At 42.9% G+C, this 25,594-nt stretch overlaps 1 protein-coding gene across 4 annotated transcripts; it reads right to left on the minus strand.

Moving 5' to 3' along the window:
* Positions 1-1,718: 1,718 nt before the first annotated feature.
* On the minus strand, positions 1,719-25,577 carry LOC110535986 (uncharacterized). Of its 4 annotated transcripts, XM_090190568.1 has the most exons (63): positions 25,379-25,577; positions 24,979-25,088; positions 24,793-24,882; positions 24,104-24,222; positions 23,903-24,022; positions 22,994-23,075; positions 22,821-22,888; positions 22,664-22,738; positions 22,523-22,574; positions 22,317-22,404; positions 22,096-22,225; positions 21,868-21,987; positions 21,612-21,764; positions 21,372-21,513; positions 20,360-20,435; positions 19,962-20,268; positions 19,806-19,862; positions 19,554-19,721; positions 19,254-19,328; positions 19,059-19,127; positions 18,828-18,959; positions 18,522-18,699; positions 18,253-18,407; positions 17,619-17,912; positions 17,374-17,520; positions 17,177-17,290; positions 17,013-17,096; positions 16,777-16,893; positions 16,423-16,686; positions 16,220-16,327; positions 15,909-16,130; positions 15,742-15,804; positions 15,093-15,191; positions 14,780-14,941; positions 14,462-14,683; positions 14,264-14,359; positions 14,084-14,167; positions 13,881-13,997; positions 13,569-13,790; positions 13,388-13,471; positions 13,078-13,299; positions 12,728-12,730; positions 8,292-8,375; positions 7,982-8,203; positions 7,804-7,899; positions 7,632-7,715; positions 7,429-7,545; positions 7,118-7,339; positions 6,850-6,933; positions 6,666-6,761; positions 6,326-6,406; positions 6,087-6,224; positions 4,688-4,882; positions 4,382-4,597; positions 4,058-4,270; positions 3,743-3,946; positions 3,477-3,653; positions 3,264-3,376; positions 3,005-3,102; positions 2,779-2,914; positions 2,370-2,686; positions 2,217-2,270; positions 1,719-1,954 (listed from the first exon to the last, which is right to left on the minus strand). In XM_090190568.1, exons 1-63 carry the CDS (start codon positions 25,432-25,434, stop codon positions 1,875-1,877), a joined length of 8,373 nt encoding a protein of 2,790 aa, XP_090046694.1. In that variant the 5' UTR covers positions 25,435-25,577; the 3' UTR covers positions 1,719-1,874. The 4 variants fall into 4 exon arrangements, with proteins under 4 accessions (XP_090046694.1, XP_090046692.1, XP_036791710.2 ...); XM_090190566.1 differs by lacking the exons at positions 1,719-1,954; positions 2,217-2,270; positions 2,370-2,686; ... (16 more) ...; positions 7,982-8,203; positions 8,292-8,375 and adding exons at positions 8,725-8,949; positions 12,525-12,641; positions 12,900-12,995 and having other exon boundaries at positions 12,728-12,811; positions 16,423-16,452; positions 16,495-16,686; XM_036935815.2 differs by lacking the exons at positions 1,719-1,954; positions 2,217-2,270; positions 2,370-2,686; ... (16 more) ...; positions 7,982-8,203; positions 8,292-8,375 and adding exons at positions 8,725-8,949; positions 12,525-12,641; positions 12,900-12,995 and having other exon boundaries at positions 12,728-12,811.
* Between the last annotated feature and the right edge of the window lie 17 nt (positions 25,578-25,594).

Raw genomic sequence — 25,594 nt, forward strand, 5'->3', positions numbered from 1 at the left:
CCATGGATTAGATTTTCTTTAAAACCACAAACTAACCATCAATGGAAGTGATAGGGGCATGTGCAGTGTCTATAGAAATCTACACCCATTGAACTTTTCATTTTGCTGCCTTAAAATATCTAAAACGCGATTAAATGATCTAGATTTTCCCTACAGATCTACCACATTTTCAGTGACGCGGGTCTTCCTATAACTTTCTTGGATTTGCTCCTTTCATATTTATTTTGATCCTGACAAACCTGCCCCTGCCGATGACACGCATACCCATAACATGATGCAGCCACAATACTTGAAAATACAAAAATGGAACAGCTCAACTTCTGAAAACCTAACACTGGGATAGGGCTTTATTTTTCTGCAGGACAATTACAAAAAAGAAAATGCATGAGACAGAATGATGTCCAAGAGGCCGCTGAAGGGAGGACGGCTCATAATGGCTGGAATTGAGCAAATGGAATGGCAAAGAGTAAAGAGTAAATAAGAATTTGATCCTAATTGACTTGCCTAATCAAAAGGTTAAATAAAAAAAAAGTTAAAATGTCAGTTAAAATTCAATTTAAATAAGCAAACGCCACCATTCTCGTTTTTAAAATGTATGGGTAGCCAGGGGCGCACGTCGACATTTACAAACGAAGCATATGTTTAGTGAGTCCGCCAGATCAGAGGCATTAGGGAGGTTCTCTTGATAAGTGCGTGATTTGGGCTATTTTCCTGTCCTGCAAAGCATTCAAAATGTAACGAGTACTTCTGGTTGTCAGAGTAAAAAGCACATATTTTCTTCAGGAATGTAGTGAAGTAAAAGCTGACCCCCTAAAAAAAAAAAAAGTGGCTACGGTTTAAATATTACTGTCCAACAATCTCCAACCATATTGAAGCCTGAGAAATTGACAAAAACGATGGCTGTTGCCCTAAGAGTTGTGCAAAGTTGGTAGAATCTTAATGCAAATGACTCACAGCTGAAATGGCTGCAGAAGGTGCGTTCACCAAGAATAAACTCTATTCCAATTATGATATTTCAGTGTTTATTTTGTTAATTTGGAACATTCTATAACTTTCCTTCACTTTGAAAATGTAGGTAGGTTATGTAGATCTGTAGGGGGAAAAAATGTAATCCCTTTAGATTTAACAGATATATAATTTTTTTAAGTTAGAGGTGCAGACTTTCTATAGACACTAAGCAAATCACCTAAAATCAACTCAATATTCGGTTAGCTGTAACCTAGGTGCATGTAAATCAAATTTAAAAACTATCACTTCCGTTGATTGTTCTCTTGTGGTGGCTAAAGTCAGCAGAAGTTGTGGCTGTTTAAAGAAAACCGAACCATGGATTAGTTTCCCCTGGCCATATAGACTACTTTCAGGGTGAAGAACCATCTAACATAAAGTGGGAAAATCCTGAACTACTCCAGTAATTGCCCTAGTGATCCTTCATCTCTGGAATTGTCAAAAGGGATATCAGTTTAATTTTCAAACTGTGTGGATTTAGAAAACTCTTCCAATGATGAGTCATGAATGGACAATCTTTAGTTCAAAATATTCTGAAAATAATTAAAATGGGAGAAACTGAACATCAAGACCACCTTCCATAGAGAACATTTCAAATCCTCCATTGTCAAAACATGGACAATCTTAATGAAAATAGTGCGAGCATGCCATCTGCTGTTATGTCAGAACATTTGAAATGGCAAGTCATATTACAAAAAAGAAAGCTGGTTGAGTTGAGTCTTATTCAAGAAACAGCTCTTTATTTTAAACAATAAAACATGTAATCAAATGGATCAAAGCTAAAATTGACTGACAAATACAATTAAAAACATTGAAAATATTTCCAACGTTGAAAAATAGACAATGATTAGTACAATTAGGTAAAACATTTACTGTTGTTTGCATACATCAGATTGCTTTGGTGACAGAGGCCAAAATTCGTCCTTTTTATCCACGCTTGCGCTTGCATCTGAAAAGATAAGACCAAATCAGCCAAAACAACACTAAATAAAAAACAATGCAGAACCAAAGCAAACCTGGTATAGGTTAAAATACCAAAGATAGCGTTAACGTTAGTAACAGTGATGAAGTGTTATCACAATTTTGTTACCAGCCCTTATACCGCACTCCATTACACCAGTATGTGACAAGTGACATTAACAGCCAGATGAGGTGTTTGTGCTCCAATTAGCAATAACACTTATCCCAAACACATAGATTACACCAATTACCCTCTTCTGCACTTCCAGCAGCCTCAATTTCTGATATGGGAATACCTGCAACCTCTGGTAAAACATGTCATTTCATTAAGGCCAACTGGTGTTGGGTGACTGGATACAAACTGAAATGATAAGGTCAAGTCAAGTAAATTTAACCGTAGTTACCTTGAATGGTTCCAAGGTTGGAGTTATCAAAAAACTGCTTGGGACAGTTGATCGACATGGATTCAGAGCCTGGACGGACATCGAAGAACTTGCTCTTGGGAGAGTCGAGGAACTTCTTGGGAGAGTCGAGGAACTTCTTGGGAGAGTTGAGGAACCTCTTGGGAGAGTTGAGGAACTGCTCAGAATTCATGGGAAGGCGGTGTTTTGTAGGAGTACATGGAGACAGAGGCTTGTCTACTACGTCCCTCTTCTTCTCCTTCAGTTTAATTGCTCTAGCCTTCCACTTTGTGATCTCTCCTTGCTGAGTGGACACAAGGCTGTTAAAACAGAGACAAAACACCAGAGGTCAGTGATATGAGCTCACAAGAAACATGAAAGCATTACAGTAATCTTACAGATCCATCTTCACCTCTCCAATTCTGAAATTTTGCTCTGTAGCCTTTTCAGTTCCTCCTCAAGTTTGTTCTTTTCAAGGAGAATGTTGCTTTGGACCGTGCGTCCTCTGGCGGTTATCAGTCTGGCATGCAGATCCTGTCCCTCATTGACTGCAATAGAATTAAACATCTCAAATTAGGGCTCATCTAAATATTAACTTGCTGTTTTGGGGTCATCTCAAATTCTATGAATAGATTTACATGACTCTGCTTCCTCCTGTTGTGATCTTCTCAGAGTCTCCTTCAGCGTCCTCAGAGCGTCCTCCTTGTGGTTCAGGACCGTCGTCATCCTCAGTAACCTGAGGGGAACAAATGCAGAACGTTCTAAACATGCAATTTTTCCAATGACTCCGGGAGAGATACTCAAATTCAGCAGTGGTACAAATCAGACAAATAAAGAATACACATTTCTATGACATAGGGCATGATAGAGGGCATGATTAAATAAATTAGACCCTACTCTTCTTGGTGTTTAGAGGACGATGCAGTCATCTCCAACTCCATTTTCAAAACTTTAGCTTTCAGCTCTTCATGCTGAAGAGCACTAGGTGATGCTCTTCTCTTAGCCAGAACCTAAACCCCAAAAATAAAACTTTATACAGTACTGAACACATCCCACATAAAATACAAATAAAAGCTCAGGGGTGAAATTCCACCTTGCGCCAAACCTTACTTCAGTCTCTCTGAGTTTCTCTTTTAGGACTTGAATGGAGCCCTCCCTGTCCTTGACTTGTGCACAAGCATCCTGAAGCTCAGTTTGTAGTAGCTGGGTGGCTTGTTTGTGGTTTGAGACACTATTAGCAGCTTTGATCTGGTCCTCTTCCAGCTGATCAACTCTCATCTGCATTTCCTGCAAACACAAAACATACCTGTTGTAAACTAGGTTCACTTAGAAAAATGGAAATCACCCATGAGATTGAAAACTAGTTAAAATGGTACCTTGATTTCTCCATCCAACTGCTGACGTTTCAGGGTAAGTTGCTGGTTGTCCCTCAGCAGGTCAGCTTCAGTCTTGACGGAGGCACGCTCCAGTATCTGCAGTAGAGTAGAGGTCTTACTCCTCTCTTCTTTCAGCTGACTGTCAGCCTGTGCTCGGACCACGCCTAGCTCTTTGAGCAAACCACAGCGCTCATCTCGCAATCCCTGCAAGGCAAGAGGAAAAACCATTCAGACAAACCATGATCAACCTCAGCGATATAATTGTCATTCTGTATGTGGTAACTAAGACTGGAGATTATTGATGGGGTTAACTACCTGGAGAGCCAGTGTGTTGGCCTGTGCCAAAGCAGAGCGCCGGGCCAGCTCTCGCTCCAGGAAATTCTCCACTGCTGCTGAGTCCGGTGAGTGGACCATGCATAGAGCATTCAGCTCCTCGTTGCTCCTCTCTCGCGCCCTCAGCTCCTCTGACACTGCTGCTGGGTGAGCGGCCAGGCTCTCCTCAAGCTTCTTCAAAACACTGTTCATTTTCTTAGAACATGATACAAGATGATTAGTTTCACAACATACAGTATAAAGATATATTTTCTGTTTCATTTTACAGACAAAACCCAACTATGCAGTAATGTGAGGCCCACCCACCTGGAGGTAACCTTCTCTCCTGTCCAACAGCTCTGACAGTCTCTCGTCCCAGACTCCAAGGAGGTCATTCTCAACCACCTTGACTGAGTGACTGGGTGCCTGGGCTCTACAGAGGAGCAGGTCCTGGAGTCTCCTCTCCTCAAATACAGCCAAGTCATTCTGAACCAGGGCTTCAATGTGGGTTTTGTAATCCTTGGCACACAGCTTCAGCAGCACCTAAATGATTTCACTCAATTTAGCAAAAATGGTTAACTATTGCAGTTACACTTTAAATAGCAACTATGACAAAGATGTGATTATTCGTACCTTTGTATCCCACACTGTGTTAGTGATCTGGACAGTAGATCTATTGATATTGCTATAGATCTTTTGTGTGGGCTTTGGAAGAAGGGGCAACAGTTTCAGTATCATGACTTCTTCAACTTGTGTGACATCAACCAAGGGCCCATGTCCAGGCTTAGAAGCACCATTGATAACAAGCTGGAGCCTCACCAGTGACACCTGCAATGGGAAAGAATAACTGCTTTTATTATGCTGCCATCAAATTAAGAACTTGTAAAGATTTTGAAATATACACTGAACAAAAATATAAAAAACGCAAAGGGTAGGTTCCATGTTCCAGATGCACAAAAAACGTAATATTTCATGCACAAATTTGTTTACATCCCTGCTAATGAGCATTTCTCCTTTGCCAAGATAATCCAACCATCTGATAGGTGTGGCATATCAAGAAGCTAATGAAACGGCATGATCAATACATAGGTGCACGCACCTAGTGCTGGGGACAATAAATGGCCACTAAAATGTGCAGTTTTGTCACACAACGCCACAGATGAGGGAGCGTGCAATTGGCATGCTGACTACAGTAATGTCCACCAGAGTAGTTGCCAGAGAATTTGAATGTTCATTTCTCTACCATAAGCTGCCTCCGTCTTTTCTGAGAAATTGCCAATATGTCCAGCCGGCCTCACAACCACAGACCATGTGTATGGCGTTGTGTGGGCAAGCAGTTCGCTGATGCCAAATTTGTGAACAGACAGAGTGCCCCATGGTGGTGGGTTGATGGTATGGGCAAGCATAAGCTACAGATAACAAACACAATTGCATTATGTCAATGGCATTTTGAATGCAGAGATACCGTGATGAGATCCTGAGGCCCACTGTCGTGCCATTCATCCGCCCCCATCACCTCATGTTTCAGCATGATTATGCACGGCCCCATGTCACAAGGATCTGTACACAATTCCTGGAACCTGAAAATGTCCCAGTTTTTTCATGGCCTGCATAATCACCAGACATGTCATCCATTGAGCATGTTTGGAATGTTCTGGATCGACATGTACGACAGCGTGTTCCAGTCAATATCCAGCAACTTCACACAGCCATTGAAGAGGAGTGGGACAACATTCCACAGGCCACAATCAACAACCTTATCAACTCTTTGTGAAGGAGATGTGTCGCGCTGCATGAGGCAAATAGTGGTCACACCAGACACTGACTGGTTCTCTGATCTCTGATTTAAAAAAAAAAAAAGGTTTTTGTGACCAACAGATGCATATCTGTATTCCCAGTTATGTGAAATCCATAGATTAGAGCTTAATTTATTTAAACTGACTGATTCCCTTATGTGAACTGCAACTCAGTGAAATCTTAGAAATTGTTGCGTTTATATTTTTTGTTCAGTATAAATCAAGTTCCAGCCCACCTGGAGCTTCTGCATTGAACCTTCCAGCCTGGAACACAGTCCCTCTCCTGCACTGGTGGTACAACAGCTGGTGCTCTGCTCCAGGTTATTGATCTGCTCTGTCAATATGGAGATGGTTGCGTTCGCGTCACTAAGCATCTGGAATGGGGGGGGGGGGGGGGAATCATTTGAAAAATGCCACAGCAATTTCAGACAGAGCAGAAGGAATTACTTGTTATGCAATACAATTAAAAACAAACCTTGTGTGAGGTGTCTGCTTCGACTTTGAAGTGAAACTGTCCTTCTTTGAAACCTTTACATTCCTCCTCCAGCTGCTTAATCTGAGGGAAATGCAAAGTAAACATTTAAAACCATTTTAGCCAAAACCACATGTACCAAACCCTCATTCAAGCTTGGTTGCTGGCTCACTCACGTTATGAATCTACGCCGAGATCAGAACAGTCATACAGACACTCACCATGTCTATACTGTACTCAAGGTTGTTCTTCAGATAGTTAATGAAAGCTGGAAGGAGCCATCTTTGAAAAACAGGGTCGTTTCTGTTTTTTGCTGAGTTTATATAGTTTAACTACGACTCACTTGTTGTTTAAGTTTGTCCTCGTGTTGTTCGTGCTCAGCCTGCTGTTGTGAGTTCAGACGTTGCTGCTGTTCTAATGTCCTCTGGACTTGTATGACCTGGGGCGAGATTACGCTTTTAAAAATTATTTCTATAAAAATTACACATTTTAAAACTAATACAGGCCTATAAATAATTCTGACTCACCATCTCCATATTTTCCTGCAGGTCTCCCTGAATCTGGGCCCTCTCATCTCTCATGTGTGTGCCTTCTTCCTCTAGCTGCTGCATCTGAACAAAATGTGACAAAACAGTAAACAAGCAACTATGAGACACCATCACCTGGATGAGTAGAGGCTTTTACTGACTTGGGCTGTTTTTTTCCTTTGAAGGACTGGTTCAAAGAAATCACATTCATGGGTCAAATAAATCATGTTTATTTCTTGAGAATAATTTGAGAATTTAAGTTACTCACCATCTCCACCTTGCCCTCCAGGTCTCTCTTGAGCTGGTTCCTCTCCTCTCGGATTCCCTCCAGTATCTCCTGGAGCTGGTCTCTCTCTCCAGTCAGCGAGGTCACAGTAGAGCGCAGCTTCTCCAACTCCTCTGCATGATTCTGAGAGCTGTCTGTCTTCTCAGACAGGAGACGCTCTCTCTCAGCTCGCACAGACTCAAGCTCCTCATTCAGCTGCTTAGCCTTTATCAGGGGGGAAACAGGTGAAATGTTTCATCAATATGCATGTGATCTGAAGAGGCTACATGTCAAAAAGGAAAAAGGGTATTAACCTGCTGTTCTAGAAGAGACTCCTTCTGTAAACTTTGGCTCTCAAGGTCAGAGTTCACTTGTCTCTGTTGTCTGAGCTCCTCTTGGATGGAATGGAGAAGTCCCTGAGTCTCTGCAGCCTAGAATAAAGCTAAAGTGTTAGACTTGGAGCACACTTCAAAGTCAGAGGATTGGTTAACTGGAAAACATTTGGCTATGGCCTCACCATCTCCAGATTTTCCTGCAGGTCACCCTTCAACTGACACCGCTCCTGTGTCATGGTTTCCAGTTCCTCTCCTAGCTGCTGTAGCTGTACAAAAGTTAAGCACAAATGAAACTTATCCAGCGCTTCAACAATATTCTAACATCACCATATAAAATCATAGACCGAGACTAACTTGTTGCTTAAGTTGAGCTTCTTGATGTTCCCTCTCAGTCTGTTGCTCTGAGTTCAGATGTTGCTGCTGTTTCAACTCCTCCTGGACTTTGATGGACTGGTTTGAAGATAACATATTCATGGGTCAAATAAGTAATAAAATCAACAATTGTGATTGTAGAATTTAAGTCAAGACTTACCATCTCCACATTGTCCTCCAGGTCTCTCTTGTGCTGGTTCCTCTCCTCTCTGACTCCCTCCAGTATCTCCTGGAGCTGGTCTCTCTCTCCAGTCAGTGAGGTCACAGTAGAGCGCAGCTTCTCCAACTCCTCTGTATGATTCTGAGAGCTGTCTGTCTTCTCAGACAGGAGACGCTCTCTCTCAGCTCGCACAGACTCAAGCTCCTCATTCAGCTGCTTCATCTGAAGAGTAGGTTAGCATTCATATTAGAATCTACACTTCGATTGATGTGACAATGAATTCTGTTGTGCAAGTAAAAGCACATTTTACCTGACTTTGCAGCTCCTCTAGATTTGCAGTCGCCATAGGTTTCATATTTTTAAGTGCCTCCCGTAGTTCCTCCTGGTTTTCAATCTGAAAAAAATATAAGACGTAAACTTGTAATATAAAAAGCTTCTGATTGAAATTAGTGTGAGCATTGTCTAAACATTCTGTGTAATCCATCATTCACCATCTTCACATTCTCCTCCAGGTCTCTCTTGAGCTGGTTCCTCTCCTCCAGGATTCCCGCCAGTATCTCCTGGAGCTGGTCTCTCGATACCATCTACTGTATCTTGCCTATGCTGCTCTGTACCATCACTCATTCATATATCCTTATGTACATATTCTTTATCCCCTTACACTGTGTACAAGACAGTAGTTTTGGAATTGTTAGTTAGATTACTTGTTATTACTGCATTGTCGGAACTAGAAGCACAAGCATTTCGCTACACTCGCATTAACATCTGCTAACCATGTGTATGTGACAAATAAAATTTGATTTGATTTGATTTGATTTGAGCTGGTCTCTCTCTCCAGTCAGTGAGGTCACAGTAGAGAGCAGCTTCTCCAACTCCTCTGCATGATTCTGAGAGCTGTCTGTCTTCTCAGACAGGAGACGCTCTCTCTCTGCTCGCACAGACTCAAGCTCCTCATTCAGCTGCTTAGCCTTTATCAGGGGGGGAAACAGGTGAAATGTTTCATCAATATGCATGTGATCTGCATGGACACTTCCGGCGCCGACAGAGATGGCCGCCTCGCTTCGCGTTCCTAGGAAACTATGCAGTTTTTTGTTTTTTTACGTGTTATTTCTTACATTAGTACCCCAGGTCATCTTAGGTTTCATTACATACAGTCGAGAAGAACTACTGAATATAAGATCAGCATCAACTCACCATCAGTACGACCAAGAATATGTTTTTCGCGACGCGGATCCTGTGTTCTGCCTTACAAACAGGACAACGGAGTGGATCCTATGCAGCGACCCAAAAAAACGACTCCGAAGGAGAGGGAAACGAGGCGGTCTTCTGGTCAGACTCCGGAGACGGGCACAGCGCGCACCACTCCCTAGCATTCTTCTTGCCAATGTCCAGTCTCTTGACAACAAGGTTGATGAAATCCGAGCAAGGGTAGCATTCCAGAGGGACATCAGAGACTGTAACGTCCTTTGCTTCACTGAAACATGGCTCACTGGAGAGACGCTATCCGAAGCGGTGCAGCCAACGGGTTTCTCCACACATCGCGCTGACAGAAACAAACATCTTTCTGGTAAGAAGAGGGGCGGGGGCGTATGCCTCATGGCCAACGTGACATGGTGTGATGAAAGAAACATACAGGAACTCAAATCCTTCTGTTCACCTGATTTAGAATTCCTCACAATCAAATGTAGACCGCATTATCTACCAAGAGAATTCTCTTCGATTATAATCACAGCCGTATATATCCCCCCCCAAGCAGACACATCGATGGCTCTGAACAAACTTTATTTAACTCTCTGCAAACTGGAAACAATTTATCCGGAGGCTGCATTCATTGTAGCTGGGGATTTTAACAAGGCTAATCTGAAAACAAGACTCCCCAAATTTTATCAGCATATCGATTGCGCAACCAGGGGAGGAAAGACCTTGGATCATTGTTACTCTAACTTCCGCGACGCATATAAGGCCCTGCCCCCCTTTCGGAAAAGCTGACCACGACTCCATTTTGTTGATCCCTGCCTACAGACAGAAACTAAAACAAGAGGCTCCCACGCTGAAGTCTGTCCAACGCTGGTCCGACCAAGCTGACTCCACACTCCAAGACTGCTTCCATCACGTGGACTGGGAGATGTTTCGTATTGCGTCAGATAACAACATTGACGAATACGCTGATTCGGTGTGCGAGTTCATTAGAACGTGCGTTGAAGATGTCGTTCCCATAGCAACAATTAAAACATTCCCTAACCAGAAACCGTGGATTGATGGCAGCATTCGTGTGAAACTGAAAGCGCGAACCACTGCTTTTAATCAGGGCAAGGTGTCTGGTAACATGACCGAATACAAACAGTGCAGCTATTCCCTCCGCAAGGCTATCAAACAAGCTAAGCGCCAGTACAGAGACAAAGTAGAATCTCAATTCAACGGCTCAGACACGAGAGGCATGTGGCAGGGTCTACAGTCAATCACGGACTACAGGAAGAAATCCAGCCCAGTCACGGACCAGGATGTCTTGCTCCCAGGCAGACTAAATAACTTTTTTGCCCGCTTTGAGGACAATACAGTGCCACTGACACGGCCTGCAACGAAAACATGCGGTCTCTCCTTCACTGCAGCCGAGGTGAGTAAGACATTTAAACGTGTTAACCCTCGCAAGGCTGCAGGCCCAGACGGCATCCCCAGCCGCACCCTCAGAGCATGCGCAGACCAGCTGGCCGGTGTGTTTACGGACATATTCAATCAATCCCTATACCAGTCTGCTGTTCCCACATGCTTCAAGAGGGCCACCATTGTTCCTGTTCCCAAGAAAGCTAAGGTAACTGAGCTAAACGACTACCGCCCCGTAGCACTCACATCCGTCATCATGAAGTGCTTTGAGAGACTAGTCAAGGACCATATCACCTCCACCCTACCTGACACCCTAGACCCACTCCAATTTGCTTACCGCCCAAATAGGTCCACAGACGATGCAATCTCAACCACACTGCACACTGCCCTAACCCATCTGGACAAGAGGAATACCTATGTGAGAATGCTGTTCATCGACTACAGCTCGGCATTCAACACCATAGTACCCTCCAAGCTCGTCATCAAGCTCGAGACCCTGGGTCTCGACCCCGCCCTGTGCAACTGGGTACTGGACTTTCTGACGGGCCGCCCCCAGGTGGTGAGGGTAGGCAACAACATCTCCTCCCCGCTGATCCTCAACACTGGGGCCCCACAAGGGTGCGTTCTGAGCCCTCTCCTGTACTCCCTGTTCACCCACGACTGCGTGGTCATGCACGCCTCCAACTCAATCATCAAGTTTGCGGACGACACAACAGTGGTAGGCTTGATTACCAACAACGATGAGACGGCCTACAGGGAGGAGGTGAGGGCCCTCGGAGTGTGGTGTCAGGAAAATAACCTCACACTCAACGTCAACAAAACTAAGGAGATGATTGTGGACTTCAGGAAACAGCAGAGGGAACACCCCCCTATCCACATCGATGGAACAGTAGTGGAGAGGGTAGCAAGTTTTAAGTTCCTCAGCATACACATCACAGACAAACTGAATTGGTCCACTCACACAGACAGCATCGTGAAGAAGGCGCAGCAGCGCCTCTTCAACCTCAGGAGGCTGAAGAAATTCGGCTTGTCACCCAAAGCACTCACAAACTTCTACAGATGCACAATCGAGAGCATCCTGGCGGGCTGTATCACCGCCTGGTATGGCAACTGCACCGCCCTCAACCGTAAGGCTCTCCAGAGGGTAGTGAGGTCTGCACAACGCATCACCGGGGGCAAACTACCTGCCCTCCAGGACACCTACACCACCCGATGTCACAGGAAGGCCATAAAGATCATCAAGGACATCAACCACCCGAGCCACTGCCTGTTCACCCCGCTATCATCCAGAAGGCGAGGTCAGTACAGGTGCATCAAAGCTGGGACCGAGAGACTGAAAAACAGCTTCTATCTCAAGGCCATCAGACTGTTAAACAGCCACCACTAACACTGAGTGGCTGCTGCCAACACACTGACACTGACTCAACTCCAGCCACTTTAATAATGGGAATTGATGGGAAATGATGTAAATATATCACTAGCCACTTTAAACAATGCTACCTTATATAAATGTTACTTACCCTACATTATTCATCTCATATGCATACGTATATACTGTACTCTATATCATCGACGGTATCCTTATGTAATACATGTATCACTAGCCACTTTATACTATACTATGCCACTTTGTTTACATACTCATCTCATTTGTACATACTGTACCCGATACCATCTACTGTATCTTGCCTATGCTGCTCTGTACCATCACTCATTCATATATCCTTATGTACATATTCTTTATCCCCTTACACTGTGTACAAGACAGTAGTTTTGGAATTGTTAGTTAGATTACTTGTTATTACTGCATTGTCGGAACTAGAAGCACAAGCATTTCGCTACACTCGCATTAACATCTGCTAACCATGTGTATGTGACAAATAACATTTTATTTGATTTGATCTGAAGAGGCTACATGTCAAAAAGGAAAAAGGGTATTAACCTGCTGTTCTAGAAGAGACACCTTCTGTAAACTTTGGCTCTCAAGGTCAGAGTTCACTTGTCTCTGTTGTCTGAGCTCCTCTTGGATGGAATGGAGAAGTCCCTGAGTCTCTGCAGCCTTGAATAAAGCTAAAGTGTTAGACTTGGAGCACACTTCAAAGTCAGAGGATTGGTTAACTGGAAAACGTTTGGCTATGGCCTCACCATCTCCAGATTTTCCTGCAGGTCACCCTTCAACTGACACCGCTCCTGTGTCATGGTTTCCAGTTCCTCTCCTAGCTGCTGTAGCTGTACAAAAGTTAAGCACAAATGAAACTTATCCAGCGCTTCAACAATATTCTAACATCACCATATAAAATCATAGACCGAGACTAACTTGTTGCTTAAGTTGAGCTTCTTGATGTTCCCTCTCAGTCTGTTGCTCTGAGTTCAGATGTTGCTGCTGTTTCAACTCCTCCTGGACTTTGATGGACTGGTTTGAAGATAACATATTCATGGGTCAAATAAGTAATAAAATCAACAATTGTGATTGTAGAATTTAAGTCAAGACTTACCATCTCCACCTTGCCCTCCAGGTCTCTCTTGTGCTGGTTCCTCTCCTCTCTGACTCCCTCCAGTATCTCCTGGAGCTGGTCTCTCTCTCCAGTCAGTGAGGTCACAGTAGAGCGCAGCTTCTCCAACTCCTCTGCATGATTCTGAGAGCTGTCTGTCTTCTCAGACAGGAGACGCTCTCTCTCTGCTCGCACAGACTCAAGCTCCTCATTCAGCTGCTTCATCTGAAGAGTAGGTTAGTATTCATATTAGAATCTACACTTCGATTGATGTGACAATGAATTCTGTTGTGCAAGTAAAAGCACATTTTACCTGACTTTGCAGCTCCTCTAGATTTGCAGTCGCCATAGGTTTCATATTTTTAAGTGCCTCCCGTAGTTCCTCCTGGTTTTCAATCTGAAAAAAATATAAGACGTAATCTTGTAATATAAAAAGCTTCTGATTGAAATTAGTGTGAGCATTGTCTAAACATTCTGTGTAATCCATCATTCACCATCTTCACATTCTCCTCCAGGTCTCTCTTGAGCTGGTTCCTCTCCTCCAGGATTCCCACCAGTATCTCCTGGAGCTGGTCTCTCTCTCCAGTCAGTGAGGTCACAGTAGAGAGCAGCTTCTCCAACTCCTCTGCATGATTCTGAGAGCTGTCTGTCTTCTCAGACAGGAGACGCTCTCTCTCTGCTCGCACAGACTCAAGCTCCTCATTCAGCTGCTTAGCCTTTATCAGGGGGGGAAACAGGTGAAATGTTTCATCAATATGCATGTGATCTGAAGAGGCTACATGTCAAAAAGGAAAAAGGGTATTAACCTGCTGTTCTAGAAGAGACTCCTTCTGTAAACTTTGGCTCTCAAGGTCAGAGTTCACTTGTCTCTGTTGTCTGAGCTCCTCTTGGATGGAATGGAGAAGTCCCTGAGTCTCTGCAGCCTAGAATAAAGCTAAAGTGTTAGACTTGGAGCACACTTCAAAGTCAGAGGATTGGTTAACTGGAGAACATTTGGCTATGGCCTCACCATCTCCAGATTTTCCTGCAGGTCACCCTTCAACTGACACCGCTCCTGTGTCATGGTTTCCAGTTCCTCTCCTAGCTGCTGTAGCTGTACAAAAGTTAAACATTTAAATACAAATTAAACTTATCCAGTGTTTCAACAATATTCTAACATCACCATATAAAGTCATAGACAGAGACTAACTTGCTGCTGAAGTTGAGCTTCTTGATGTTCCCTCTCAGTCTGTTGCTCTGAGTTCAGATGTTGCTGATGTTTAGGTTCTGTATGTACTTGTATGATCTAGGGGGAACGCATATTCGTTTTACATCCCCACTCACGGCTTGATGCGCCAATCTACACCCCAAAAATGGCCTTCCTAAGGGTAAAACAGTTACGACTCACCATCTCCACTTTGTCCTCCAGGTCTCTCTTGAGCTGGTTCCTCTCCTCTCGGATTCCCTCCAGTATCTCCTGGAGCTGGTCTCTCTCTTCAGTCAGCGAGGTCACAGTAGAGAGCAGCTTCTCCAACTCCCCTGCATGATTCTGAGAGCCGTCTGTCTTCTCAGACAGGAGACGCTCTCTCTCAGCTCGCACAGACTTGAGCTCCTCATTCAGCTGCCTTATCTTTGTGATTGGTTTTGGAGATAAATAATATATTCAACCTACACATTGGTTGCATTTAGGTAGTACATCGTGGCGACAACTGACTAAGAACCTCACCTGGTTTTGCAGCTCTCCTAGACAGGACGTATTCTCTGGAACATTTATGTTGTTCAATCTTGTCTCAACATCTGCATTCTGAGTCTGAAGTCGTTGGATTTTCCCCTGTAGCGATTTGATCTTCTCTTGAGCCTCCCTTAGTTCCTCTTGATTCTCAATCATCTAAAACAATGGTTAAAAAATGAATTGCATTTACATGCACACATTTCAAAAAAGTAGAGTAAGAGCAGATTACTGATTAAAATCTTTGTGCAACAAGCACATTTCAATCTCACGTCTCTTATGAATAACGCAGTGTATAATATTTCCTCACCATGTCTACATTGTCCTGAAGGTCAGTCTTCAGCTGGCTCCGCTCCTCTTTAACAGCTTCCAGTCGCTCCTCTAACTCCTTCACTGCCTCTAGTTGCATCTATCGGCAACAATGTAAAGCAATAATTAATAAACAAATACAGTTGAACCATGGTGTTCGGCATCACCTGAATATACAGTGTACAAAACATTAAGAACATCTTCCTAATATTGAGTTAATCCCCCACTGCGCTTTGGGCCCTCAGAACAGCCTCAATTCATTGGGGCATGGACTCTACAAAGTATCAAAAGCATTCCATAGGGATGCTGGCCCATGTTGACTCCAATGCTTCCCACAGATGTGTCAAGTTGGCTGGATGTCCTTTGGTGGACCATTCTTGACACGGAAAACTGTGCTTGAAAAAACCTGCAGCGTTGTAGTTCTTAAATAATTTGTCATGCCATTCACCCTCAATGGCACACATACACAATCTTGGTCTCAAGGCTTAAAAATCCTTATTTAACTAGTCTCCTCCCCTTTATCTACACAGATTGAAGTGGACTTAACAAGTGACATCAATAAGGGGTCATAGCTTTCACCTGGTTAGTCCATGTCATAAAAAGAGGTGTCCTTAATGTTTTGTGCACTCAGTGTATAAACAATGACTTACCTGCAAACGTAGGTCAGTCTCCTGATGTTCTCTATGGGGCTGGTGTACTGAGTTCAGATGTTGCTGTCGAACAAATACATGTATTCTGTCAAATCACGTGGATACACAAAATAGGATAAAAGCAGAAAATATGGATTTCAATAAATATAAAAGTAACTCAGACTGACCATCTCCACATTGTCCTCCAGTTCTCTCTTGAGCTGGTTCCTCTCCTCTCTGACTCCCTCCAGTATCTCCTGGAGCTGGTCTCTCTCTCCAGTCAGTGAGGTCACAGTAGAGAGCAGCTTCCCCAACTCCTCTGCATGATTCGGAAGGCTATTGGTCTTCTCAAACAGGAGACACTCTCTCTCAGTTCGCACAGACTCAAGCTCCTCATTCAGCTGCTTCATCTGAAGAGTAGGTTAGCATTCATATTAGAATCTACACTTCGACTGATGTGACAATGAATTCTGTTGTGCAAGTAAAAGCACATTTTTACCTGACTTTGCAGCTCCTCTAGATTTGCAGTCTTCGTAGGCTTCATATTTTCCTCTTGATGGTATATCTTTTCAAGTGCCACCCGTAGTTCCTCCTGATTTTCAAGCATCTGCAAAAATATAAAACGTAAACTTGCAATACAAAAAGCTTCCAATTGGTGTGAGCATTTTCGAAATAGTGTATTTAAATCGATCAATCACCCACCATGTCCATATTCTTCTCCAGGTCTCTCTTGAGCTGGTTCCTCTCCTCCCGGATTCCCTCCAGTATCTCCTGGAGCTGGTTCCTCTCCTCTCGGATTCCCTCCAGTATCTCCTGGAGCTGGTCTCTCTCTTCAGTCAGTGAGGTCACAGTAGAGCGCAGCTTCTCCAACTCCTCTGCATGATTCTGAGAGCTGTCTGTCTTCTCAGACAGGAGACGCTCTCTCTCAGCTTGCCCAGACTCAAGTGCATCACTCAGCTGCCTCATCTTTGAGGAGAAAAAAAGGTAAGATCTAATTGTTTTATTACAAAACGACTGAAGAAACATACTACTAAAATGAAAGTCAAATAAACTAACCTGCTGTTCTAGAAGAGACTCCTTCTGTAAACTTTGGCTCTCAAGGTCAGAGTTCACTTGTTTCTGTTGTCTGAGCTCCTCTTGGATGGAATGGAGAAGTCCCTGAGTCTCTGCAGCCTATAGAGGAGAGAGTAATATCACATTAATATAACTGGCACTTCCATGTTTTTGTTTACAGTTAGCTACACCATCAAAGTGCAGTGGTTGGATGAACAAAAACACAGACATGGCCTCACCATTTCCATATTTTGCTGCAAGTCACTGTTCAACTGGCTCCTTTCCTCTGTCATGGTCTCCAATGCAGCTCGTAGTTCCTGTATCTGTGCAAATGAGAAAGATAACAATTTAAATCTTCCATTTAAAAATGATCCCAGGCCATAACTTGTATAAAGACACTGACTTGTAGCTGATGTTGATCATCTTGTTGGGCACATGACTGCTGTTCTGAGTTCAGATGCTGTTGCTGTTTTAGTTCTGCCTGGACCTGTATCACCTCCTCACTCAGCTGCCTTATCTGAAGTACAAATTAACCAAATAAATTGTAAATACCTACTGTAAGGAGACAGCTGAAATGTGTTGTTTTGAGAGGCACTGCACCTGATCTTGGTGTTCCTGGGATAAATGGTCATATTTTTCCTTGGATGATTCACAGTCAGCAAGCTTCTCCTCCAACTCTTTCATGACTTGTTGCATTCCACACAATTGATCTTCAATTGATGCGCGATACTGTTCATTCTCCTTCAGCTAAATAAAAAAACACATTGTTGGAGGACAGCCTTATAGAAGATTCAACAAACACATTCAAGATCATGTGATTTATCAAGGACCAAAGACCAATTTACTCTCAGGCTGGACTCTTCCACAGTAGTCAGAAGCTGACTGTTCTCCAGAGAGGAGCGCGCCAAGTCCTTACGGAGAGTCTCCAGTTGCTCAGTGATGTCGGTGCACTGCTGGGTTAGGTTGTTTTCCCTCAACTCTGCTTTGCTCAGATCACCTTGAAGTTTGACTAGCTGCTCCTGGGAGCTCTGGACATGTTCTCTGAATTGATGAGCTTCCTCCTCACTGCAGGCCTTAGCAGACACCAGCATGTCTCTCTCTTTTTGGACTGCACAGAGGTCCTCCGTGAGATCACATACCTGAACAGCCAGAAGACATTTATTAAAAGATAGGACTTCTTAAATACAAGTCTCTGTTCTCCGTCAGGGAGCATAAAAAAAAAAAATTATTGGGTGGATGGTCAGGGGGCGAGAACATAATTTGTAGACTACAAATTGACCGCAAGAAGCCCAAAACAATCATTTAAAACATTGATTACATACATCTCTCATTGGAACAGAATTCCAAAATTAAAAATCAGCTGAACATGATTTGCTGGTGTTTTTACCATATATATATATATATATATATATACAATACTTGAGCGGCCACATTATAAACATTTGGGGAACTGTTCTACATCGTATCAAACAGGTTTACCTGCTTCATAAAACTGTTGACTTTATCTGGAAGATCCTGCAGTGCACTCAAATCCTCGATCTTAGCTTGTAGGGTTCGCTCATCTTCATGAGACTTCTCCAGCTCTTTCTTCAGGTCAGCAACTGTTTTCTCAAGTTCAATGCTGTCTATAAGATCTAGGCAAAAAGAGGACACCCCATGTTAGATAGGTCATTCATTAACTACATGGCAAATAAATGAAAGGCTGGAGAAGAGGAAATACTATACAAAAGACAACCAAGAGTACAAACTTTTGGGAACTTTTCCATCCAGAAGAGTAGTAAGCTTGGTGTTCTCCTCAAAGGCTCCCTGTAACTCCCTCTGAAGGTCAACTTGCATCTTTTTGAAGCTCGATTTTTCTGTCTCCAACTGATGTCGAAGGCCATTCACCTGAGCTTCCATCCTCTCATAGCCAGCAGTTAGTGTGACCTGAAAGCAAGGCCAGAGCATAACGTTAGGGGTAATACAACATGATAATGGTCCATCTATGGAGTGCAGTTTACATTTAAATACCGGCTGCAAACTGACATATTGGCACAGAAGTAGGGGAAACTTACAGCCCTCTCTTTGAGTGATATATTTTCACTGCGCAGGTGGGCCCACTCCTTCTTAGTGTCACGGCTCAACCCCTCAGCATCATCCAGAGAGCGTCGCAGCTGCTTCACTTGTTGGACCAAGTCAACGTCACTCTTAAGAGAAAAGTATGATGGCTATGTTACACCAGGGTGGTGCTGCAACAACCATTGTGAACACGTCAAGAACAAATCAATTAGCAAAAATGAATGTACCGATCTTTGTAGTTCCTCTGCCCAGTCGCCTTTCTTTTTCAGCTCTTCGGACATTGCCACCAGATTAGCCTAGGGATGGATCAGATTTGGCAAATCAAACAGCCATGCAACCCAGCACTCATTGACAAAACAGACCCACAAGACAACTCGTTAGATGCAGCTTTTTGCTTCTGCCTAAACATTTCATAGTTTTACCTCAAGCTCTTGAGATTTGCGTCCCGAGGCCTCCATGGCCTTCTTTAAGGAGGAAATGTCATTCAGTAGTTCTTTCTGTAGGGTTAATAAAATCCAATGAGTGCAAAGCTACAAACCAGCAAGGGAGCATTTCAGAAGTGCTAGTTATCTTAATGACTTCTAATAAGTCCCTAAGATACGATATTTATGGGCTTGCAATTGGCTTATACCATACATAGTACATTCCAATTTTACTACATTGAAATAAGTTGGTTATAGAACTTTTGACATCTCTAGGCAATCTACGCAGCAGTCTATAACCTCATATTCTCTTTTGCTCTCCTCTTCCAAAGAATTGAATTCATCTATCTCTCTCTTCTCCTCCATCTCCTGAAGAAGTACAGCCTTTTCTTTTTTCAACTTTTCAGTCTGTTCCATTATGATGTTGAGCTCCTTCTTGAGATAATCACGCTCAGTAGCAACCATTTCCTGTCAACAGACAGCATGGTGAGGTGAGAGTATTCAGAAGGAAAAAAAAATATATACATATACTATATAAAAATAGCTATATACCTTCTCAGACACCAACGTCTCACAGAGTTGAATGGTCTCTTCAAATCCCCTTTTCATCTGTAAAAAAAAAAGATAGTTATACATGTTTTTCATTTAGATTAAAGGATTCAACATTCTGTACAATAAAACAGTGAGAAGGAATTGGTGATCACCAACCTGCTCCTGTGCATCAGCAGGCATTTGAGAATTTTCTAGCTGCTTCTCCAGTTCAGCAACCCTCATCTCGAAAGTAGCCACCTTCTCCATGGCTTCCTGGTTCTGCTGAGTCTCATTGTCCAACTGTGCATCAGCAGGCATTAGTGACTTTTCTTCTAGCTGCTTCTCCAGTTCCACAACCCGCCTCTGAAATGTCTCCACTTCCTCCATGGCCTCCTGCTTCTGCTGAGTCTCATTTTCCAGCTGGAGCTCCAGACAGGACACCTTCTCAGACAATTTGTTCAGTTGGTTTGGAGATAAAAATTCACTAGAAAATAAGAGAATGTAGGAACATGAGTATGAAGGACAACAAGCCGTAAGGAATGTGCAAAGATAAAATGGCAATAGTCCATGTTCACCTTTCTGCAAAACCACGCACGGTCAGATTGCTCTGGTTCATCTCCATGTCAAAGGTAGAATCGAACTCCTCGCCATCTGTGAATAAACAAACAAAAAAACAAGCAATTGATCAGGATTCATGTACCAGTACGGCCAGTGCTCAACTTAGACTGAAATAGGTTCCGGTACTACTTTTGGGTGCTGGTACTGTTTAGGTGCGGCAGGGTAGCCTAGTGGTTAGAGCGTTGGACTAGTAACTGAAAGGTTGCAAGTTCAAATCCCCGCGCTGACAAGATACAAATCTGTCGTTCTGGTTAACAGGCAGTTAACCCACTGTTCCTAGGCCGTCATTAAAAATAAGAATGTGTTCTTAACTGACTTGCCTAGTCAAATAAAGGTGAAAAACAAATAATAAAAAGGTACAGGAGCGCCACAATATACAATTTATTTTGTGTACTTTCTCCCCAATTTCAAGCCCAACAGGCTCGGGAGAGGCAACGGTGGAGTCATGCGTCCTCCGAAACGTCACCCGCGCTCCTTAACACCCGCCAGCCACACCAATGTGTCGGAGGAAACACTATTCATCTGGCGACCTGGGTCAGCTTGCAGGCACCCGGCCCGCCACAAGGAGTCACTAGGGCGCGATGAGCCAAGTAAAAACCCACCCACCCACCCCTAACCCAGACGACACTGGGCCAATTGTGCACCGTTTTATGGAACTCCCAGCCATGGCCGGTAGCACAGCCCGTGAAGGAACCTGGGTCTGTAGTAATGCCTCTATCACGGCGATACATTTCCTTAGAACGCTGCCCCACTCGGGAGGACTGCTACACAATACTTTTGATCTAAAATTCTATAAGAGGAGCAGGAGCTCAAGCAGTAGAACATTTTAAGTGCCGGTACTCCGCTCCGTTGAGCCCCTGCTCCATTGAGTCAAGCACTGCGTATGGTAAAATATAGCATACTGTATATAGCAGAGTAAAAGCTATCCCTGAGATAGGAAAAATATACTTAATACCATTGCGTACTTACCTTCATTCTGCTCTGTCAAGACAGACATATCAGCTTTTCTCTTTTTGAGAAAAGGCTCAGCAAAGCTTAGATCTGACTCTCCAGCATGGTGGAAGGCTGGTGATGGCAGTTTTCCACCCCACGTAACCCTGCGTTTCGGCATCTTTACAAACAGACATGATTAAACATAAAAAATAAAATAGGTACTAAAATAAAGGAATAAAGCATCATATACTCATCTGCAAGGCACTAAAAGTCTACCTTTTTGATGGTAACGAAGTTTGCCGAAGTGACTAGAAGTTTGGTTAAATTCTTATACCGGTCCTCTTGTTCTCTTTGGAGCTGATCCTTCTCTTGCAAAATCTGGGACAGAGTCTCCTTCTCTGTCGCAGTTGTTTGAGTGACTGATGAGACCTTAAGGCAGTGTACAAAAATTAAAAAGTTGAATTTGCAAATACTTGAAGGAGAGCCGGCAACATTTCTAAAGAACCCCAATAGCCGGTACAGGTAGACTTGCCTCCAAAAGTCTGCGCTTGAGTTCTACAATTTCATTTCTGTATCTTCTCAGAAGGGCTCCGTCATCAGAAACCTCTGTGACATGCGGGTCATTCTTCATGTTCTTTGCTGCACTAGCAAACTAGATTGTAGAGATGGACAGTTGATTAGAAAATGTAACATTTGTCTTACATTAAAACATTTAAAAATAAGGATTTAAGATGGAAGTCTGACAAAAAAAGTCACCCACTTGAAGAGTGCTAAGTGTTTCTTCCAGAGTAACTGGGGTGATGGTGCAGATGATGACAGTTTTTGCATTTCCACCCAAGGAATTTTGGAGAATGCGGGTGAGTTTACTGTCCCTGTAGTTAGTGAAACCCCTGAATGTATGGATAAAATGACATTAGTGAACATTAAACACATGGCATAAGTTAAGCTAAAAAAATAATAATATAAATAACTAACACCTACTTCTGGGTTTCATCAGACAGTTTCTTGATCACTTGACCGAGGGTGAACAGGCTGCGATTTATATTACATCCTTCTTTGAAACGTGTACCTACAATATCAGATGTCAAAAAATACCAAAAGCAACTGAAATCGACCACCAAATGAAGTCTGTTCAGAATTCCGATATTTCACACTTGTTACATTAGCACAGGTATCAAACCACTTACCTTCAGCACCTGTTTGACTTGCTCGCTCAGTCCCAGCCAGGTCAACCAAATTCTACATGAAAATGAAGACTGGTAAGAAAAAATACAAAATGGAAGACCCATATCTGAGTTCACAAAACACACTTGACTGTGGCAGCTTACCAAATGGGACACAATAATGGCGCAGTCTGAATTTTCACCAGATGCAGAGTCACCCCTGTCACGACTCTCCAAGATCTAAGAAAAAGCATCAGCATCATCTCAAGCACAGATACCAGAAATACATTGTCTATTGTGATGTATAACAAAAATGTCTCACCATGCGGAAAATTGTGTGCGAACGACTGCTTCGCTGGTTCATTTTTGTCTTTCCATAATGGCGATTCTCTAGCAGATACATTTAACATCAAATAGAATAGTGTCAGTATGTTCTTCAAGCAATACATAGACTATACTTAGTCTAGTATGATGAAATAAGGAAGAGTATTTTACTTTCTCCTTTTCTAATCCACGCAAGGGCTTGCTCAGGAGATGTCACCAGTTCCTCAGTTAGGTCAGCTACATAGACATTTTTCTGCAAAGACAGGCATTTCACCATTTATTCCACCATTCAAAATACCAGGGTTGTAAACATTAGTCCAAAAGTTGGAAAACGTTCTGTTTTGCAACTAAAACAAGAGTTTTTATTGGACAAATTAAGATGGGTTCAAGGTCTCGAAAACCCTTATCTGGAGATTAACTACAATTATGAAGCTGTGTTTTAATGTTTGGAAACATCAATAATCGTCGCTAGAAACGGTTTTGAAACGTATGCTGATATGCCCCTTATCTTTCATATCAGCAAGAAACAATCTTTCAAATAAAAAATATGCACCTACTGAATCAGTTTTGCACAGATCCATATGCTGTGTGCCTCCAGTTGACGAAGTATACTTCCTCCTCTGTTACACTTACACAGGTGTTCGGGGCACGCTAGATTGCCAATTAACACAGGTGACCGCCTATGCCTTCTGTCAGTCTTCTGTAAACAAGTGCTGTAACATGGAGATATGGCCATGTGGGAACACTAACCATAAAAAATGGTGTGTAGTAATTTAACCTTTTTTTTGCTGATATGAAAGATATGTTCCTCATGTTTTCAAAACTGTACCGCAAGTGATGCATCTTGACATTCAGAAAGAGCGTTGGGACTCTTAACAAAACTCCCTCGTCCAGAAGATACTGACGTCAATAGGCGCTAAAAGGTAGTTAGCGTCTATGAATGGGATATGTAGGTCCATCCCTGTTTTGTTCACTTTGAGAAACATCTTTCACAAGAATCAGTGTAATGAATACACCCCAGTCATATCTTTATTATCGTCTAAAAGTTATACTGTCTTACAATATATCCATCAAACTTACATTGTTTCCCTCTCGGATCTCTAGAGGTTTCCTTTTCCAACTGTCACAGAGCAAATCTGTCACTGTTTCATTGTAGATCTCCAAGTATGACACCCTCAGGAGGAACTCCTTTTTTGGACACTAAAGTAAAAATGAAAGCAAACCACTTAGAACACTAAACACATGCATATTATAGAAAATTAACGATCTACTACTACTCACATTTTTTATCGTCTGGAAGACATCCTCCATGGCAAGGGGTATAACTCCTGGAGTAAGAGAACTCCCCATCATAGTGAAAGTCTTTCCAGATGAAGTTTGTCCATAAGCAAATATTGTTCCTGAGAAAATAATGTATGCCACTTAATATATATGTCAACAAACAAGTTAACCCAATAGAGATTTCAAATACAACTATAGTGTTACTAAATAGTGTTCATATAGCCAGCAGCATACCACTGCTGGCTTGCTTCTGAAGCTAAGCAGGGTCGGTCCCTAGATGGGAGACTAGACGCTGCTGGACGTGGTGTTGGAGGGCCAGTAGAGGTACTCTTTCCTCAGGTCAAAATAAATATATCCTAATGCCCCAGGGCAGTGATTGGGGACACTGCCCTGTGTTAAACGGGTGTCCTGACTCTGATCACTAAAGAGCCCATGGCACTTATTGTAAGAGTAGGGGTGTTAACCCCGGTGTCCTGGCTAATATCCCAAGCTGTCCCTCATATACCATCACGGTCACCTAATCACCCCCAGCTTACAATTGGCTCATTCATCCTCCTCTCCCCTGTAACTATTCCCCAGGTCGTTGCTGTAAATGAGAATGTGTTCTCAGTCAACTTACCTGGAAAAATAAATAATAGAGTTATGGTCAAAATACTGTAATCTGAGAAGATAATGTGTCCCTCCTTTACCATTATAACCTTCAACAGTGGAGACAACAAGAGGCTTTGCAAGTTCCTGGTACAGCTGCAGAGTTGTTTCTTCAGCACTAAATACACGGTCTGTCAGGGAAACAAATCAGACACAGAAGTTATTCGCCTACACGTTCAGACACAGTATGACAGACAGCATTCATTCTCGCCTTTTTGAAAACTCACCAAAGCTGAAGTTCTTGGTAAGATTTCCATCGTCGACCTGATGAATTGTCTTCTTATCCGCTTTCCAATAAAACTTGACTGGCTCAGCGCTTTCTGCAGCAGTTTCCTCCCTACGACGAATGTAACGAACGTTAGACAGATATCCGCAGATAAAGCTAGCAAGCTAATTTCTCAAATGTATCAGTTATTATACAATGTAGCTGACATAAACCACAACATTTTCCAACGTTGGCTTTGTTAGCTTACTAGCTAACGTTAGATGAAATAGCCATCTGCCAGAGCTAACCAGCTAGCGAATGTTACGATCCCTAACGTTACTCACAATTGCTAGCTTATTCTTTACTAACGTTAGGTAGTAAGCCAGCTAGCTATATTTAAAAAGTTCAGAAAATAGCCTCACCTTTCTATCAGAGGTCGAACCCGTACACAGACTTTGACAGCAGATTCCTCTGCCATTGTATATATAAAAAAAAATAAGTCCCTTTCCCCGGAGGCTAACTAAATACCTTTCACTCGATGAATAACGTTAGCTTTCTGGCTAGATTCAAAAGTTGAGTTTGAAAATGTGCGCACTGTCTTATCCTTTGTTTTCATTGGACGGCGTCATAATTCGGAA

Source organism: Oncorhynchus mykiss, chromosome 11 (assembly GCF_057628025.1).
Source record: "Oncorhynchus mykiss isolate SJ-2025 chromosome 11, ASM5762802v1, whole genome shotgun sequence".
NCBI classification, from domain to species: domain Eukaryota; kingdom Metazoa; phylum Chordata; class Actinopteri; order Salmoniformes; family Salmonidae; genus Oncorhynchus; species Oncorhynchus mykiss.

What these genes read in the sequence shown, in the direction of transcription:
- LOC110535986 (XM_090190568.1), bottom strand. Translation starts at nt 25,434, where the DNA reads ATGGCAGAGGAATCTGCTGTCAAAGTCTGTGTACGGGTTCGACCTCTG. An exon ending in TAGGAGAGCTGCAAAACCAG is followed by an intron (nt 14,684 to 14,779) that starts GTGAGGTTCTTA and finishes CCAATCACAAAG; the next exon opens with ATAAGGCAGCTGAATGAGGA. An exon ending in TAGAGGAGCTGCAAAGTCAG is followed by an intron (nt 13,300 to 13,387) that starts GTAAAATGTGCT and finishes CCTACTCTTCAG; the next exon opens with ATGAAGCAGCTGAATGAGGA.